Source organism: Myripristis murdjan, chromosome 1 (genome assembly GCF_902150065.1).
Source record: "Myripristis murdjan chromosome 1, fMyrMur1.1, whole genome shotgun sequence".
NCBI lineage: Eukaryota > Metazoa > Chordata > Actinopteri > Holocentriformes > Holocentridae > Myripristis > Myripristis murdjan.
Window position 1 is genome coordinate 37,248,742 of NC_043980.1, and position 19,843 is coordinate 37,268,584.

At 41.4% G+C, this 19,843-nt stretch overlaps 1 protein-coding gene across 2 annotated transcripts; it reads left to right on the forward strand.

Moving 5' to 3' along the window:
* Positions 1-2,774: 2,774 nt before the first annotated feature.
* xpnpep1 (X-prolyl aminopeptidase (aminopeptidase P) 1, soluble) lies at positions 2,775-19,039 on the forward strand. Of its 2 annotated transcripts, none has more exons than XM_030059310.1 (20): positions 2,775-2,913; positions 4,103-4,227; positions 4,511-4,574; positions 5,179-5,283; positions 7,412-7,504; positions 10,085-10,228; positions 10,562-10,657; positions 12,515-12,596; positions 12,903-13,113; positions 14,359-14,448; positions 14,567-14,617; positions 15,239-15,297; positions 15,749-15,826; positions 16,199-16,270; positions 16,387-16,447; positions 16,529-16,598; positions 16,899-17,072; positions 17,951-18,027; positions 18,431-18,529; positions 18,892-19,039. In XM_030059310.1, exons 2-20 carry the CDS (start codon positions 4,111-4,113, stop codon positions 19,009-19,011), a joined length of 1,863 nt encoding a protein of 620 aa, XP_029915170.1. In that variant the 5' UTR covers positions 2,775-2,913; positions 4,103-4,110; the 3' UTR covers positions 19,012-19,039. The 2 variants fall into 2 exon arrangements, with proteins under 2 accessions (XP_029915170.1, XP_029915178.1); XM_030059318.1 differs by having other exon boundaries at positions 2,783-2,959.
* Positions 19,040-19,843: the final 804 nt, after the last annotated feature.

Here is a 19,843-nt window from a genome sequence, read left to right on the forward strand (position 1 = left end):
CAGCTAATATTAGTGAATGTTGTCAGACCTTAGTACAACGAGGATTGAACCCAAATGCACGACTCCAGGCGAGAGTACAAATGAACAGTTTTTTAATGGCAAAGTAACAACGGAAAAATCACTCGTACAAGGGAAACTATAAATGAAGGCAAGACAACGTATCAAAGAAACATGAAACTTAACTTTGACAAAACAACGCAAAGTATCAAAGGAAATACAAAACCTGACGTGACGTGACGTGACGTGACGTGACGTGACGTGACGTGACTTGACGTGACGTGACGTGACTTGACGTGACGTGACGTGACGTGACTTGACGTGACGTGACTTGACGTGACTTGATTGACTTGACTTGACTTGACTTGACTTGACTTGACTTGACGTGACTTGACGTGACGTGACGTGACGTGACGTGACGTGACGTGACGTGACGTGACGTGACTTGATTGACTTGACTTGACTTGACTTGACTTGACTTGACTTGACGTGACTTGACGTGACGTGACGTGACTTGACTTGACGTGACTTGACGTGACTTGATTGACTTGACTTGACTTGACTTGACCTGACCTGACCTGACCTGACTTGACATGAAGCAAGGACGAACACATGACCAAACAGGACAAACTGGCACAGGACAAAGGGAAACATGCCCTGCGTTCCAAATCGCATACTTATACTTTTTACTTTTAGCATGTACTGCAGCTGCCCTTACAAAGTATGTAGTTTAGTATGAAATATGCATGCGTATGCATACTATTGGGACACACTACCTGAAGTCCGCCCCTCTTGCTCACTTCCGCCGCCGTCCGTAGCGCCACATTTGAATGTTGTTGTCAAAATGCTGGTGCTGTTTCATACTGCGCTGTCGTCTGTCATATTTCTGATTTTCTGATTTTCTGTCTTCCTGTCACTGCTGCTGTCACTGAGCGAGTTTTGTGCGATATGTGTGTTTTTTGTCGTCCGTATGTGGCCGTGGCTTGTACACGCAACTCAGTCAGCGTGACGTAACGTCCGCTGTGCAAAGGATTGTGGGTCAGAATGCCCAGAGCAGCATGCTGAAATCCATACTGCGAAATCTGACCGGATGTAGTAGAACATCCTGGTACTCTTGGCATACTGCATCTGACATACTATGTATTGGGACATACTAATTCTTTTTTTCCCTCCTAAATAGTATGGTAGTATGAGTATTGGAACGCAGGGACGGACTATATACACACACAAGGTAATGGGAAACAGGTGGAAACAATCAGGGTGTGGCACACAATTAGACCACTGAGAAACACACAAGGAGAAGGGCAAGTGACCTGACACAAGAGGAGAGTGGGATTTCAAAATAAAACAGGAAATCACGACACAAGACACAACAACACTCAGCATAACTTTCTTGACATGACAAATGTTCACTAGTACTGGCCGGCTAGTATTATCTACTTAAATACAAACAGCACTCCAGCTTGAATTTGAACTTGGGTTGACTGAGTTAAAGTCATGGTAACTTTGAAACCTAACTGATAAACTGCTGCACAGATGCACATAGATCATATCTCTATCTGTTGGGAATCTGTTGATGAAAATCTGTGAGCTCAGAGTGTGCAGCGTGTGTGTATACTGGTGACCTCATGTCCAGTCCTCTGGCATCACCCTCAGCTCAAAATGGTCCAATTTGTACACAACATATACCTGTAACTGTAATGAAATGTAGGTCATGACATGTAATTAGCGGATTGGCCTTATTGCATTTTTTTTTTTCCTTTTTGGTTTAAAATCTTGTGAAAATAGGCAAAAAATGACTGGAAAAAAAGAAAAAATCACAAGAAAACTAGTTATAATTGTTGAAAATATACAGCATATTTAAAATTAAATTCCAAGAATTACCACATAATAAAACAAAAGACCCCCCTCCATCAAAAAAGGTTAGAAGTACTAAAGAGAATTTTGTAAAGAGTATGAAATAAAAACAAACATGTTAATTTATTTTTATGTTAAAAACAAATAACTAAATAGATAAATAGATAAATAAATGTCTTCCTCCTGGACATATTCCACTCCTCACTTTTGAAATTACAGCTACGCCTCTGTTTAAATATGTCATAGTACAGTTAAATAGTCACAAATGTCTGCAGTAAACTGTACTTGGTGTATCTTAATTACACAGTAAATGCAATTTAATTACAACTTCAATGCATTAAGTATTTAAAAAATACATTGAAAACAACACACTTTGAGTGTATTAACCTTTAGTGTGCATGTGACTGCACTTACATAGAGTGCATTATAATACATTGTTTTTTCCTCCGGGCATGCAAGTGTATGCAGTGTATCCTGTGCCATGCCATATACTGGCATGGCACAGATTAGAGGCTGCAGGTCAAACGCACATATTTGGGGTCGGTAAAGGATGCCTAATAAATATATTTCCATCTCGGCTGTTTTTGTGTTGCCTTAAGAAGAAGGAAAGGAAGGGAAAAAATGCAAATACCTAATGCTAATACCGGAACGCTTTTTTCCTCCTCACATTTTCTGAATTCATTAATGTTGTGCAGTCCAGATGGGACGCCTTGGCGGGCCGGATGTGACCCGCGGGCCGCCACTTAACCATCAATGCATAGGAGATAAAACACAATCGGCCTGCTCAAATACAGCAACCTCTTCAACAACAAGCACCCATCAGGATATGTTAGGATTAGTGATTTAGATATTTCGTCAGGGGGATATGTGGCATATAACTATTCAATGGAAAGAGGCGAGTCCGGATCCTACTGCATCCACTGGAGGAAGCGGCGGTCACGTGACCAGAAACGTCAACAACGAAATGGCAGCCTCCTGCTTTCTAAATTAACACAAGGTCCAGCTGGCGAAAGAGTGCATTTTATCTCAAGAGTCACGTTTCCAAGGCGAGACGACCGGGTGTGTATACAGCATCGCCCCCCTTTGCATTTACAGAAACTTTCCGGTGAGCTAAACAGCGCTAATGTGTCTCCCGGCGCGGAGGGATTTTGACTGTTTTCAAACGAGGGAGACGTTTTGGTCGGCGCACGCCTGTTTGTGTAACGTGTTTTCTGTTAGATCCGCGCCGTGGCGAAGGCGTGCACCAGAAAGCCATAAAAAATATAAAAAAAAATACTTAAGAAACCTACCAACTATGGAAGCATTAGCTTATCGATGTGCTGCCACACCCACCACTAAATACAGCTGGAACACAATGAATCACTTACAGAGTCTTGTTGTGTTGGCTGTGGCCTGCTAAAAAAATAATATGTTGATTAAAAAATGTCCCGCGGACGGCTGTACCCTACCGCGGACGTTGCGTAGTTTCTTTACAGAATAATAGTTGTGTAGCTTTGTTTTAATAACGTAAATAGTCATTGTAAATTGTAAACAACGCGTGCGGGCTTTTAACCAATAGGCGAGCTCATCGATGAGACATGCCACAACGCTATTGGTCGGTTCGCGCGTGGTGCCCGTTATTTACATGGCATGCCACTCGCTTGTGCAATAGTTTATTCAAATTCTTGTGTACAGCAGCCTCTCTCGTGTCGTTTTGGGACACCTGCTCCGATGGAAATAGGTCAGTGGCTTGGCCAGTCCAGTCATTAGTGTGCTCTTATAATATTTAACCGTGGCTCTTGTGTCAGACTGCGTTAATGAGCGTGTAACAGCAGGTTAAAGGTCGAGGTGTAGGCTGTGAGGTTTAGCTGCACTTTGCAGTCAGTCAGTGTCCAGACGCAGCCAACTTGAAGTCAGCATGGGCTCCCTAGAGTCAGGTAATCTGCTGAGAATTACTACGGGATTTGAAATAATGGTGATGAAATGTATTTGCTCAGCTTGTTGGGCTGTCTGTGGATGAAATTGATGTTTTTAGAGATTTAGCACATTCCCTTCAGGCCAATATTACCTCAGTGCAGCTTTGTCCGCGCTTGTCAATAATACACAGGTTTCAGCTTGTTTAAGTGTTGGACAAATTCACTTTTGACCATGACTCACTTGGGTACTGTTCTGTTGGTTTATCGCCTGTAAAGGACATTGAGATTCTACTTTGGAAATTGCTGATCAAAGCTTATTTAGGCTTGCTGTGTCTTGCTCTTTCTCCGTTTAGACAAGGCCATGTCTCCAAAGATCACAGTTGAACTGCTCAGGCAGCTTCGGCAGGCCATGAAAAATTGTAAATACTTCTCTGAGCCCATACAGGCCTACATCGTCCCGTCCGGAGACGCGCACCAGGCAGGTGAAATCCACACACACACGCACACTGCTACCTGTGCTACGTCTTGTATGCACTTTGGCTCTTGTCTGATCGTAAAACACACCATTTATTTGTTAATCTGACCTTCATGATAAACTGTAGCCTGAGGGTGTTCTTGCCTCTCTCCCTCTCCATGTACAAGTCGTGATGGGAGAAGAGCGGCAAAGGTGGCAATTAAAATGTCTGACTGGTTGATGGCCACTCTACACTGATTGTTAATGAAGTTTATCTCTCTCTCTCTCCTCTCTGTCTCTCCCTCAGAGTGAATACATTGCACCATGTGACTGCAGACGGGAATTCATCTGTGGATTTAATGGCTCTGCGGGTATGTGTGTGTGTGTGTGTGTGTGTGTGTGTGTGTGTGTGTGTTTGAGAGATAGAAAAGTCAAAGTCACGACAAGTTCACTTTCCAGTTGGATGAGACTAGTAGCCAAGATCTCACTTCCATTGTGGAAAATCACAGAACAATGTGAAGATAAACCAGTTGGCAGGGGCATCGTGCAATTTGACTCCGCTCTTTTGATCCAATCATTATGAAATCGGCACAGACTGGGATTTAGGGTAGGAATGACACCTAGATTGCGGGTGGGTGTGTCACTGATAGCAAGGTGTTCCTGTATAACTACAGCAATGACGCCAAGAGTACTCTCTGGCCATGAATAGGAACATCTAATCACAGATGTGGCTGAATATAACTTTTGACCCTGTGTCTGACTGTGTGTCGTGTGGCTGGCAGCATTTGCATACAGCACAGTTGAAAAACACGTCAAGTGTATCACCACCCCAATATCAGTTAACTTAGTGCAATAGAAAAGGGAAAAAAAGGTACTTCTGTCTATTATAAAAGCCGAAATTAAACAAGGGTCCACGCAGCAGGGAATGTCTGAGCTGGTGCATCTGTGTGTGACGTGATGTGCTCTCTGCTGCAGGTACTGCCATCGTAACAGAGCAGCATGCTGCCATGTGGACAGACGGACGCTATTTCCTGCAGGCCAGCCAGCAGATGGACAACAACTGGACCCTCATGAAGATGGGTGAGGTCCAGCTTCCTGTTAGTTTGTGATTTACACATAGATATAAATCTTCCACCACTTAAGGATGTGATTTAAAATGTGATATATATGTACACACACACACACACACACACAAACACACACACACATACATATGTAAATACAGGTATATAGATAGATAGGTAGATAAAGATATACTGTATATTAGCTGTCATATAGATATATGTTTGTGTGAGATAGAGCTAGACTCTGCTTTTAATCATCTAATTTGGAAATAAAAATCACCAAGAAAACCACACATTATTTCTATCCCTATTTTCAAAACATAATATAGATGTATCTAATTTTGCAAAATAGTACCATGAATCCATGACCAAAGACAAACAACCAAAACAACAAAACAAACAAAACATAAAAATAATGGAACATCAAATTAGTATTCTCAGGAATACATTTATTGGAGTAACTGTGTCATAATAACTATTGAGTATGCAAAATCAGAGTACCTGGAGTGCTTATGGAATAAAATACAATAATAAATTTAAAAAAAAAAAAAAAAACAGAGCTAATAACAACCAACACCATTACTGCATATGGCTGAACCTTAAACAGTTTTGTTTTTAAAAGAGCATGAATATTTTAGACACATGCAGCCAAAGAATTTTGTTCCTCTGAACTTTGAATTGCATTGCAATACAGCAACAGCTCCTGTTGAGAAAATATGTTTCACAATGGAAACAGTTCAAAAAAAAAAAGTTGAAGGTAAAATATGTACTGTATTGTTTTAATTGAGGCAAAAATAAAAGATTATTGTTAAAATATGTAACAACTGGAATAAAGACTTACAGTGTATCACAAATAAAATGATCACTAATGAATCCAGTACAAAGTGATAACAACAATACATAACACGAGGACCTAAATTAATAAGTTTGATTCCATTTTCAAACTACTTTTAATACTACTTTTTAAAGATTAGGGGAAAAAAACAGAAACCCCTATTTTATAAGCATGGGAAGAACTGCTGATGTATAACTTGGCCATAGAGCAGACACTGCCTAAAGACAGTGATAAAAGATGCGATTTCTGGAGCCCTGAAGGAAATTGTATTGAAGTGGAGGTGGATGCGTTTTGAGGACTGCAGGCTAAAGAACCAAATGAAGGTGTTTGTGTAGAGGGAGGGGGTGGGGGGGTGCATATATTCCTTTTGGAGATGTAGTTTAATGTCATGTGAAGCAGTCTGTTATATTCTTGGTGCTTTGGTTTTGATTTTCCTTTTGGTTCGTCTCCAACCTGTGAACAGCTTTAAGCCAGTAGATGTTCCCTTGTGCCACCGTGGCGTTGGCAGGGCATTGGCAGCAAGCTCTTATAATCCCATCTAATGCCCAAACAAATTTTACTGGGAAACATAGACTTGGCATCCTACAATGGTGAGGCTCCCTCCCCACGGTCTGGGAGCTGCCCAAAGTGGGGAGAAAGACAAACTATTCGTATGAGAAGAAACATGATCATAATAAAAAAATAAGAACTCGGAGAAGTAAATCACTGATTCCTCCAGCCTTACCACAACCCCTCTCACCACTGTTGCCTGCGGCTCCTCCTCTTGCTGCTGCTGGTCCCTGAACCAGAGGAGACATCGAGCATCCAGAATCTTTTTCCTGTCTACCCCAAAAATCCCCAAATCTAATCCCCAAATCCCAGCTATCCCAACCTCCATCTATTTAATATCCACACATTAGCTGTACACCCACTTTCATTCAGCAGAATTATAGATGAATACACAAACACTCACTATTATTATACAACCTAGAGTTTCTACCAGCCTCACTTTTCTCATTACATAACCAGTACACCTTTTCTCATATGTCACCAGTATCCATAACCCATTTTTTACTGATCCAGAATGCAAAAATATATCAAAAAATTACATCAATATATATTGTTTCATTTATTTGTTTATTGCTTTTTTATCCTGTGATGTCCATTCTCACTCTGTCCTATGTATTACCTCTCTTCAACAATATATTGATTGCATAAAAAAGAAGGAAAAAATGAAAATTGAAAATGGAAGTCAAGATTGCACCCTTTAAGGTAATGCAAAGTGTGAGTGTTGTTTTTAGTCTTTGCTCTGCTTGTCTTTGATGTGTAGGGCTGAAGGAGACGCCCACTCAGGAGGACTGGCTCATCAGCGTCCTGCCAGAGAACTCCAAAGTGGGCGTGGACCCGTGGATCATAGCGGCCGGTGGGTCACAAAACCATTTCCCCTCCAGTGCTAGTCATGTTTAACGTTACAGTGTCATGCGTACAGTACAACACTAAACAGTTAAACATTTCAATCAAGGTGAATTTAAATAGCACATGTGGTTCTGCCTTACATACTATACCACTATATCTGCTCAACCTTTGAAAAGAACTTACAGTAAGTTATGAAAATGCAAGTCATAAAGTATTCAAATGTTTTACACACAGCTATGAAAGGTTTTTTTTTTGTCTTCATGCAGTGACAGGTTTCTTTGCTCTGTGCAATCACTTTTAGAGCAATACAAAAAAGTAAAGCATTATAAAGATTATTTTTCGGCATTTCTGGTTTATTTGACAGTCACAGTAGAGAGAGACAGGAAAGGCAAGGAGAGAGAGAGGGGAGGACCTGCAGTAAATAGCCTGAGGTCAGATTTGACCCCAGGATGCTGCGATCAGGACTCAGCCTTAGCATATGGCAGGGGTGTCAAACTCGTGCCATGGAGGGCCGAGAGGCTGCAGGTTTTCATTCCAACCAACAACTCCTCCAGGTGATTTCACTGATCACCCTACCTCCAAACAGAGAGGCGGGACTAATCAGTGAAATCACCTGGTGGAGTTGTTGGCTGGAATGAAAACCTGCAGCCTCTCGGCCCTCCATGGCACGAGTTTGACACCCCTGGCATATGGTATGAGCTGCCAGGGTGCCCCAAGGTTGAGCCTTAGAAATGCAAAACATTTTTTCAGCATGTCTGTTCTGTCAGGCAGCTGGATACATTGTGCTTTGTATTGCCATTGTGATGTGACTCCATCACAAAGGTTGCAGTATCAGAGCAGGACAATTCAGATTGTTGGGACATAAATGGCTTGCCTGCACTTCCAGGTGGGAAACAAAACTACAGCTGCAGCATGGAACAAAAATGTGAATTCTACGCCAGACAAGGCCACAAAAATTCCCCAAACCTGTATTGTTTGTGCCTCTTTTAAATGTGGTGATGAATTAAGCTTCTTCCAAGAGCAAAAACCACCCAAAAGTGGATTTGGATTAAAAGCATAGAGAGATAGACGCAGCCAAGACATGCGGTTTGTCCACCTGGCACTGTTTCATTAAGTTACAAAGGTTAGGGGAAGACTAAACAGAACGTTTTTGTTTGCAGGAGACATTTTATCACCATTTGGTTTGAAATTTAGTACATCCTGCTGTGTACTTTTCCATGATATTACATTTCCATCACATTCCGGTCTTGATTCAGGAACTAATTTTGGATCTTGAGTTCTGCAGCAGCAACACTTCATGCATATTTTCTTCATATCATGCAGCCCCACTGCTTTGCCAAACACTATACTCTGTCTTGATTTCTTGCTGTCTTTTTTCATGGAGTGCAGATTTATAGATTCAGAACTTAAGTTAAGTATTTTAACTTTTAAATTGGTCTTTCTTAATTCTTAAAAGTGGCTTTCTGAAACTTTCAGATGATCTAGTTGGCCCTTACTTTGCTTAATAACAAATGTGATACTGTATTGATGACCTTAGGAAGATTTTCATTTTGCTTGACCCCATTCAGGGAGGTCAGAGGTCAGGATCGGTGCCACAGAAGTGCCTGTGCAGCTGAAGGACACTTTTGTAGGAGAGATAGTTAATCAAAGAGATAGTTACCAGGATCTGACTCGTCAGGCTGAAAGATGAACGTTGAAACCACTAGGCCACCCTGTCACCTTCCTAAGGCCAGGCGCACACAATACCATATCACTGCTGATCTAGGTGTCCCCAACAAATTGTCAAGGTCAGAGTAAATATGTCACATGGCATGTACCACATGAAAAGATCAGCACCACAAGTCCTGATTTCTCACTGCAGTCTTTGAGTGTCAGGGAGGCCCAGATCATTGAATGTTGAAGGTAATTGGTGATAGAATGGGTATGAGTGCACCTTGTATTATGGAAACTCTCCTCTCCAAATGCCATTGTAAATCTGATTGACACAACCATGTACATGGCCCAAACCTCAGTCGTCGTCTTTCCGTCTGAGCCCATTCCTGTGCAAACAAAAATTGTGGCCACCTGATCCGTAATTGTTATTTGGCTTTCCATCTTGCAGGGTTTAGTCCTGTGAGGCGAGACCTTCAAGACTTAAATGTCTCTTCAGCTCTGTTTGATGGCATGCCCACTCAAGACTATGCAGTCCCTTATTGTTGAGTCTTGTAATGAGCAAACTCATGATGCTGCCTCATTCCTAAAGTGTGTATGCTATGTTGATGCAACATGAGATTTAGTAGCTTGGCAGCTCAGCAAATGTGTGCAGTCCTGCAACATTTGGTCATTTAATGCATTACTAGCTTTAAAAAAAGGGCTTGTTCCTGCAGGTTGTCCTACCATCAGGTAACTGGCCTTTGGTTTCCTGCATGAAAGCCAGAGGTCAAGACTTTGGGTGGGATTCCAGTGCATCTCTGAATGGGGCGCTCAGTTCACCTCAGTTCACTCCCTGTTAAACTTGATTTTAAACTGGAATTTGTGTTATCTTGACAGTGTTGTCAAGATCATAATGTTATTGTCACTTAACATTTGCTGTCATGTTATACTTCAGACCAGTGGACCAACATGTCCAAGGCCCTGACCAGTGCAGGCCACTCTCTGGTGACTGTGCAGGACAACCTGATCGATGTGGTGTGGGAAGAGCGCCCCTCGAGACCCAGCACCCCGCTCATCACCCTGGGACATGAGTACACCGGTCAGTGCACCACCGCTCATCTATAATGAAAGCATTATTACAACATTATATATATGTATGTTATAGATCAGTATGCACCACCACGGTCATCACTGATAACACTGATGTACAGTGTAGTAATTCTGACGTATGTACAGTCAACTTTTAACAGGCTAAGACACAATTTTATTTTTGCCAAATAAATTATTTCTTTAATGTGAGCAAAAATAGGGCTTCTCATCTGTATTATGTGACTTTTCCCTCATTGCAAGTGCTTGTCCTTTCTGAAAAATGTATGCCTCTGGAGTTAATGCCATGCTGCCATGCTTGACGAGCACTGCTGTTTTCCTTTAGGTCTGTCCTGGCAAGACAAGATCACAGCACTGCGAGCCAAGATGACAGAGAGGAAAATCACCTGGTTTGTTGCCACGGCGCTGGATGAGATCGCATGTATGAATGGTTCTTTACAAAACAGTGATCAGAGTTATCGCCTCTGCCAAGGACGCTGTGTCCAAAAAAACATAGGAATGGATTTCCGTGAAAGTTGGCGGATAGATAGTTCTTGGGTGAAGGAGAACAGTTGATTAGTTTCATTTATTTTGGTTTACTTAGTTAATTTTTGTACATTGATAAAGATCTACCATCATAGTGTTCTCAATGTTCTAAATTGTAGTTGCCTTTACAGAAACTTCATAGAGTTTTTTTCTTAGTTTTCTCATTACACCCCTAGTTTAGAGGTCAGTTTAACTTGACGTGTAATAGGAATGTTGTGCCTGGTGCTAACAACAAATTGGAGAATGGCGGCGATTTGGATTCTCTGATTGTCTCTTTGGTGTGCCGACCTGATCACAGTTGGCTGGGCGTGCAGGGCTAGTCTCAGTTAATGCTCTGAGCAGAAGTTGAGCGACGGCATATCAGAACGCGGCGGCTCCACCCACTGTGTCACCATGGTTGCATAAGTCAGTGTTGATACCTGATCACGATCCAAGGACCCCAGACTGCACGGATGTCCCTCTAGATGCCTGTTTGAGCACCTTGTTCACTCGGCTGTATGAGCTCTTGTGACTGATTGGTCGGCCTGAGAGTTTGTGTTAATTAAAATAATGCTGATTTTGATTGCCATCAGGTCACATTTAGACAAGGGTGCTCCAGTGGGCTTTAAATTGAAGGGGATTTGCTCAGGCATCCATAGAGAGGGAGGAGAGTGACAGTCTAAATATTAATGGTGATATTTAACAGGTATTATAAAGGTATTAAATTTATTACACTGTATCTCACCGTTTAAAAAAAAAGTTTGATAGCGACAGTTGCCGTTAAGATCTGCATCTTCACAAAATTTATTAATTGCCTTCCTGAGAGCTTTTGTTATGTCTGTTACATAGCACATTGGCATTTTAGATTTTAAATAATTATTGGCAACACTGCCATATAAATATACAGTTAAAGTCAAATTATATCAAATTTGTATATAAAGAAATGTTCCAGTTGTATCCCACAACACTGGATAGACCTACACCCCTTTCACAAAAGCTTTCACATTTGCTATATTTACTGTTGTTAACACATGGTGTCTGGTAGATTTTTCCTGATAAAAATCCTCTGGTGCACAGAAATTGTGGAGTTTTAAAGTACCAAAAGCAGCAGCAGTTTGCTTGAAGTAAAGTTAGAATGAATTTCAGGCACCACAGTAATTATCACTTGGCACCAAATATTGCTAAAACAACAAGGATATCATTTAAAACATTTGATTGTAAACTGAACGTAACAGTGGTAGTGAGTGAAAGTGGGAGATTTTATGTCTGCCATTTGTTGAATAATCTTGGTTGAGAGCATGTTACAATACAGTGAGTGCATACTCTTTTAACATGGGCAGTATATTCAAAAGGGCAATGTTTGGGATCACACCCCGACACAAATTTCTTGCTTTCCAGCTGTCTGAAGGAATGACCAAAGGACACAAGGTTTTAAGAGAAAGAATGAATGATGTTTTTTTGGAATATTTTGTTATTGATTTTACAGAAATAGATTGAGTAATTGCAGTGAAAGGGTTTCATATCAAAGCATTATATGTGCATATAGTAAACATTTTTTCCTGAGGTACATTTTCCTGTAATTTAAAATATAGAAATTACACAAAGACTTCTTCATAGTGCATAATCTCAATAACAGTCTGTGTGGATGTTTATTTGCCATGGCAGAGGTCATTTTGTAAAAGTCACGTTCTTCCAGTGGTGCGCATCTGACTTTGGAATGAAACTTAGGAATTGCATGATCATTGTTGATATTCTATTATTTCCTTTTTCCTAGGGCTTTTCAACCTCCGTGGTTCAGACATTGAATACAACCCAGTGTTCTTCGCATACGCAATTGTGGGGTTCAACACAATAAGGTAAAATGATAAATAATAAAAACACTGCTCCAGCACAAAGTTCTCCCCTACCCCTCCATCGTTTTGCCACATAGGTTGTTTTATTTTTTATTTTATTTATTTATTTTTGGACAGGCTGTAGGGTCGGCATTTTCTTCTACTGCAGGTTGATGAACACGCTGGAAGAAAACTGCCACTCCCGTGACTCAGTAACAGTTGCACTCGTGACTGTTAAATGTCTCATGGGAAAAAAAAAATGTGTGAACAGGGTGAAATGCAAACAACTTCCTGCTAATTAACAGGAGCATTTCTTTCTCTCCTCTCCAGGCTGTTTGTGGACTTGAAGCGGCTGGCGGATCCGGCAGTGAGGGCTCACCTGCAGCTGGACTCTCCCAGCAAGCCTGAGCTGAACATCCAGACGTTCCCCTACGAGTCCGTCTACACCGAGCTCCAGGCCATCTGCGCTGCCCTCGGCCCCAAAGACAAAATTTGGATCTGTGACAAGGCCAGTTGTGCCCTCACGCAGGTCATCCCCAAGGTGAGAGTGCCACATTTACTGCACATGCTTGGCTTTCACATGCCGAGTTGTGTTAAAAGCCCTGATTTAAGGTGCAGGTGGAATCTGCCCAGACAGGAGCACCAGGAGGCTGATTGACAGGCACAAAGGTGCAGTGGAAGTTCCAGTGTCACACAGTTCATAATTGAAATGTCAGCCAAATGAGCAGAGGCATAAATAACTAACTGGGCAGAGAACTGACAGGAGAACTGAGCACAACTGGACAGCAATTTTAGCTGTACGTTATGATATGATATGATAATTTGAAATGCATGTTGGATTAAGCTCACATTATGAATATTTGGGTGTGCTCCAAAACATGACCAGCAATACCGTTTTTTCCCACCTGACAGCACATCAAGGTGCAGTAAATCAAGGTGCAAGTGTCCGTGGATTACCTATATAAGGCTTGCAGAGGTACAGAGATGATTTTTCAGTTCGGCCAGCACATTCAAATGGAGTGCAGCTATAGCTAAGCATGGTCCTGTGAGTGAGTAAGCTCATAGGGGTGCTTCACACCTCAGGGTTTTCCTCATTTTTGCACGTAATTTATTTAGGTACTTTTATTTGATTTCTCCGAAGATAAGCTTGTCATGATGTGTGTGATATTTATGGCACTTCTTCCGTGTTCCAGTAGTTGCGGGCAGGCGAATAGCTGATGACTTACCCTGGGTACATTTTGTCACGCATGGCTTCACAAGCATGGGGAAGTGCTGGCTATCCGATGTCAGCATCTCTCTCCTTGTTTTTTTGAGATTGTTACAGCTTTGAGGTGTTTTTGTGCAGTTGTTTGATGTTATACCCGTTTGAATGGCAGGGTTGTCACAGTGCAGACAAACAGAGCCAAAGGTAGGAGGAGGAAGGAGGAAGCACTATATTTGAATTCAGCTTTCCAAACATTCATAAACCAGACATATGGTATACTGCAGAAAGGGTAAATACGTTTGTAACTCATATACAGTCCAGTTGCACAGTTCAAGACATTGCTTCATTAAATTTGTCTCATATGAAATAATTGAATTTGTGCCATTTTTCAAGAAACACAGCAAAATTGGTTGGCAACATCCATTGTCTTGGATTTGACACTTGTTACTGGTGGATGCTTGCTATGTTTTTCACATAGAAATGTAAAGAATTCTGCTGTTGCTTTCAGTCTAACTTAGCCTCAAACTCAATAACAAACCATTTAACGTAAAAATGTAAATATTTCCTCCTCATCTGTTCCAGGCCCACAGGTCCCCAATCCCCTACACTCCACTCTGCCTCGCCAAGGCTGTCAAGAACGCCACTGAGATTCAAGGCATGAAAATGGCCCATGTAAGAACCTTTGAACTGCCTCCAAATCCCCATTGTTTACCTATAGAATTATTGAGGCTGTGAGATCTTCATCAAGGGTCTGATTTCCTTCTGAAAATGTCGTTTGTGTCTCCTACAGATCAAGGATGCAGTTGCCCTTTGTGAGCTCTTTGCTTGGTTGGAAAAGGAGGTATCTTAACTCTCTCTCTCTCACACAGTAGCACATACTGTCTCAAAAGCAACAGTGTATTTGTTCAGTACGTATTAACAGTGTTCCCACAGACCTTTATGATTTGTGCATTTGACAGCAATTAAATAAGGTCCTAAACATTACAAAATAAATAAACAGATGGCCTTGAGAGTATTTGATTTTTTTTTTTTTTTTAAGCAAAATATTGCACCCACGGTCATCGATAGGCCTCATCTCTCTCTGTCCTCACAGCAGCACTTTGCATCGTGAGGAATAACAATGATGGAAGTTTGCTGGAAGATACTGTGGCAGCAGACTTTTAAAATGCACAATTGACTTGACAAGATGATGAAAAATATCTAGGCCTCTGTTATGTCAAATTTTTTCAATGTCACGTCCTACCTCAAAACATGGCAAATGTGAATTATTGAATTTCACTAAACATGACCTTGAAAACCACTGAAATGCTTTTGAATCTGATTTCCAAATGAAATATGGGTATGGGTACACAGATCATGTGAATGTGACTACATCGGCTCTCATAAACCCGAGGTATAACCTGTGATTTTTTTTAATCTGTTTTTGCATGACTACGTGTTTTATTCCTCTATTGTTTTATAGATTCCAAAAGGCACGGTGACTGAGATCTCTGCAGCTGATAAGGCTGAGGAATTACGTAGGTGAGTCTCTTTAGTTTTGTTTTCTTTAGATGTTAGATAACTAAAACGTATATCATATTTTTAACTTGTCATATCAGATTCCTACACTTCAAATATTGTGATAGAGTTGTCTGTATAGAGCAGATTTGTGACTGTTGTCATGCAGTCTATGGTTTTCACAGTGAGCATTTTGGAGGTACACCTCCCCCTGCTGGACATGGAATGTGACACAAGGGTGTCTACAGGTTCTGAAAAACAGCTCAAACTGCATGAACTTGAGTTATCTCAATTCAGGGCCTTCAAAATATTACATACACTCAAGTTTAATTTTAAATGGCATTTCAGAGGATGTATTTCAGATGCATTTTTTATTATCCTAACTGAGGGTGAAAATATCTTAAAAATATATTGAATTTAATCTGCCAAAATCTGCAGAATGTTAATTTTCTCAGGGTTTATGTGTCTTTTTCAGTCAACAGAAAGATTTTGTCGGCCTCAGTTTCCCCACAATCTCCAGTGTGGGTCCAAACGGAGCGATCATACATTACAGGTCAGTGGATTGATCACACAGACCTTGTATTTACAGATACTATAGTGTTTATTTTAACCTGCTACAAGCACCAGATGGACAAAGGTTATCGTATAAGATCAAGTCAGGCGATGTCAGACTTGTTTTCAGTCACACAAAAGTACACTAAATTAAATAATTAAGTTAAATTAATAAAATAATTTAAGCTCTTTAGTGTTCACTGTGTTATCTGACATCGCAAATCCCATCCATCTCTCACTCCAAGCAGGTTGAAACAAACTCTTTCAGTGCTTTTGAAATTGTATTTAACTTAGATCTTTCAGTTCTAGCTAACCGCTTAACAAAGCCTTGACTATTTACCATCCTTATCCACACGTCCTGTGTTTCCTATAGACCTCTGCCAGAAACCAACAGAACTCTCTCCATGAATGAAGTGTACCTGATAGACTCAGGAGCGCAGTACACGTAAACAAAGCATCCTCCAATTGTTTTTTATTTTGACTTAATACATATTTAAATTTTATATGCTGCATTTGCACTCAGTGTCATCAAGTTCATTTCACTTTTGTTGTCTTTGGCAGTGATGGAACCACAGACGTCACCCGCACCATGCACTTTGGGACACCCTCTGCTTTTGAGAAGGTGAATTATACATTCCATACATTGCAGAGTGCGTCATGTATGTCTGTAATGTCACTCATTGCCTTCTCCTTTTACCCCCAGGAATGCTTTACCTATGTGCTGAAGGGACACATAGCTGTCAGTGCTGCTGTTTTCCCCAACGGAACCAAAGGTACTGCCACCTAATGTGACTTCAAAATTAAATTATCTGCACTTGAAATGACACGATGTACAACTGCGCTGGATTGGACTGCTAGTGAATTTTATATATTGAAATATTAATTCAGTCAAAATCCAAGCAGTGGTGTCTGAGATGATATATCAGTTGAAGAAGGGACAAACACAGTGTGATCTATGGTGTTCTCAAATAATTTTGCAGCATTAAACCGTGCAAAAAACCCAACATGTGACATGTTGTGTTTGAGTATACTGTGTGGAACCACGATAATAATCTCCTTTCTCTTCTCACCAGGCCACCTGTTGGATTCGTTTGCCCGTGCCGCCCTGTGGGAGTCGGGGCTGGACTACCTTCACGGTACGGGCCACGGCGTCGGCTGCTTCCTCAACGTCCACGAGGGGCCCTGTGGCATCAGCTACAAGACGTTCGCAGACGAGCCTCTGGAGGCCGGCATGATCGTCAGTGACGGTACGAGCTGGGCCCGGGAGGGGTGATCATGTTTGAGGCTCAGTTCTGACATAGCAAGGGAATCGTGCAGTAGTTTTGGGCGGCGTGACTCAGGAGTTAGAGCGGTCATCTGGTAATGGGAGGGTTCCTGGTTCTACCCGGCTCCTCCAGAGAGCGTGTTGAAGAGTCCTTGAGCAAGACACTGAACCCCCTGACTGCTCCTGATGAACAGCATGGTAGCCTCTGCCATCAGTGTGTGAATGTGAGGCAAACATTGTAAAGGCTGGTAGGCTAGAAAAGCGCTATAACATAAGCAGCAACAGGTATGGGACAAAACTAGAAGTAGTACCCAAAGCCTCACAGCTTTATGAAAATTACTTTATCTTACCATTTATGTAATATTTATGATCTTAATGTGACATTGTGATTGTCCAAACTCCGACTGTAGCCTGTAATTAACTTTATTTCTTTTTGAAGGAGTTGGCCACAGGTTTGACATTAATGAAACATTACTTGCACACATTACTTGCATGCTGCTCTCCCCTGTTAACTCAGTGCACGACACCTAATCGCATATGGACACACATGTTGAGTGCAACAGTTGGAGAAATCTTGTAAATTCACCCCTCTGGTAGATATACTGTCCTTTGTCCAAATCTTGTGCATGCTTTTGATTTGACCTGACTGGTGATGTGGCTGTCCATAACACCGTCAGTCACAGGCTGTGAAGTGGGAGACTGGCTCTCTCAGAGAAGAAACTGAATTATAGTCCTTGCTAGCTTCAACCGCAGCTGTAACACCAGTGCTCTTATATTCACCCAAACACATTATTATCCCTTTTTTTAGATATATATAGTTTTATATTATAAATCCTCATCTTCTCATTTTTCTTTCTCCAGAACCTGGGTACTATGAAGATGGATCCTTTGGCATTAGACTGGAAAATGTGGTTCTTGTTGTGCCGGCTAAAACCAAAGTAAGTCCTTTGACTGAGACTGTAGCTCATGGGCTGAGTAAGGAGTGATCTGTGACATCCTAACTACAGAAAGCCAAGTGGAAACTGAACATTGTACAACAGATAGTTTGAACCACACTGTCCAGTCCCAGAGATGCCTTCAAATGAACTACACAGATAAGATTACTGCTTTTATTATAAAACATATGGTTTGCCAGCCATTGAATAAATGGCATAATTCTCTTAAAGGCGTTCTTATCTGTGATTATTTGGTTAATTGTCGTGGTGTTTGGCATCTCTTACCTGTGTCATACCCGGTATCACAAAATGGGGACGAGTATGCGTGTTACTGCCAGTGTCTACAGGTAAGAAGGAGCGTGTGGAGAAAAAGCATTGATGTTTGTTCCCGTCTCTGTGTCTCCAGCACAACTACAGAAACAGGGGCAGTCTGACGTTTGAACCCCTCACCCTGGTCCCTATACAAGTCAAGATGATGAACACAGAGCTTCTCACTCAGAAAGAGGTGAAGAATTTCTGGAAGACAAACACATGCACTCATAATTCACTCATTTAATTTACGTCTATCTCTCAAAAACATTCATTTCATAAACTTAGTGATCCAAGTAATATATGTATCAAATATAGGTTACGTCACACTCTGACATGTGCTGAGCAACAGTCACACAGCGTCTGATGGTTGAGTTAAGTGACAAAAAGTGACCAATACAAAACGTTTAGCTTCACATACCTATATGAAGATTATAAACTGTACATTTTGATGTTAGATCATGTTGGCAGCTAGGCTTGTTAATCCTGTGCGCTCCAACACAGCGGAGTCATCACAGTTGTGCTCAGGGTTTGAAGTCCGTCTCCTCTGTCGTGCAGCGGGATTGGGTGAACGAGTACCACAGGCGGTGCCGGGAGGTGGTCGGAGCGGAGCTGGAGAAGCAGGGCAGGAAGGAAGCGCTGGCGTGGCTCATGAGAGAGACCCAGCCGATCGTCTGAGGAGTTTTCAGTGACTGACTCTTGTACAATCTGATCATTGTGCCCAGGAGTACGATCGAAGGCTCTGCAGTGATAATCATTTGTGGTTTTCTGCTCTCTCTCTCTCTCTCTGTCTCTCTCTCCGTCTTTCTCTTTCTGTCACGCTCTGCTTCTTTTGTAAAGCACATCTCATCAGCGATTTTATGAAACTTCATTAAAAATCAAGAAAGAGAAATCCCGGGTTTGCTCGTAAATTTTCACATCATCTTCATTTTGCGTCTTCAAAATGTTACATTTTCAGGAACTATGAAAAACAGCTTCATTTAGTTTGACTACCATGCATTTTGAGGCTGCTTATTGGGAGTTTGAGCATAAATCTAAGCCTAAGTTTTGTAGCATTTCAACAGTTTCAACAGTTTTCTTAATGCTTTGGACCTGTGAGGTGTGCAGGTAACAGCGATATATAGTACAATATATCCTAATATGAATTTAAAGAGCAAATCAGTACTAAATTATATTTTGAGCTGTACACATGGTTATGTGACCTCTATATTTAACAGCACTAATCCTGTACTTCATTTCAACATGTTTTGAATTAAGTCCCACATCTGCCTCTAGGAGCAGAAAATCACCATTGCCTTGCTCTGTATGGGCGGTAGCACCTCTAGCCATGTTATCATCAGTAACTTTGAGGCAGGTAGATTGCCTTATGACAGCATCAGATGCTCTGGTGACACTAGAGGAAAGGTCTTGGTCTTCAAAATCAACCAAATTCTTCCTCCGGTGGTCATGAATGTGCTCGGCAAATTTAATAAAAGATAATGGAATTCTCATTTTCAGCCTTTAACAGCGA

Coding starts and splice junctions, on each gene's coding strand:
- xpnpep1 (XM_030059310.1), top strand. CDS start 4,111: ATGTCTCCAAAGATCACAGTTGAACTGCTCAGGCAGCTTCGGCAGGCC. Junction 10,229..10,561: donor CCTGGGACATGAGTACACCG/GTCAGTGCACCA, acceptor GTTTTCCTTTAG/GTCTGTCCTGGCAAGACAAG. Junction 16,599..16,898: donor TTTCCCCAACGGAACCAAAG/GTACTGCCACCT, acceptor TCTTCTCACCAG/GCCACCTGTTGGATTCGTTT.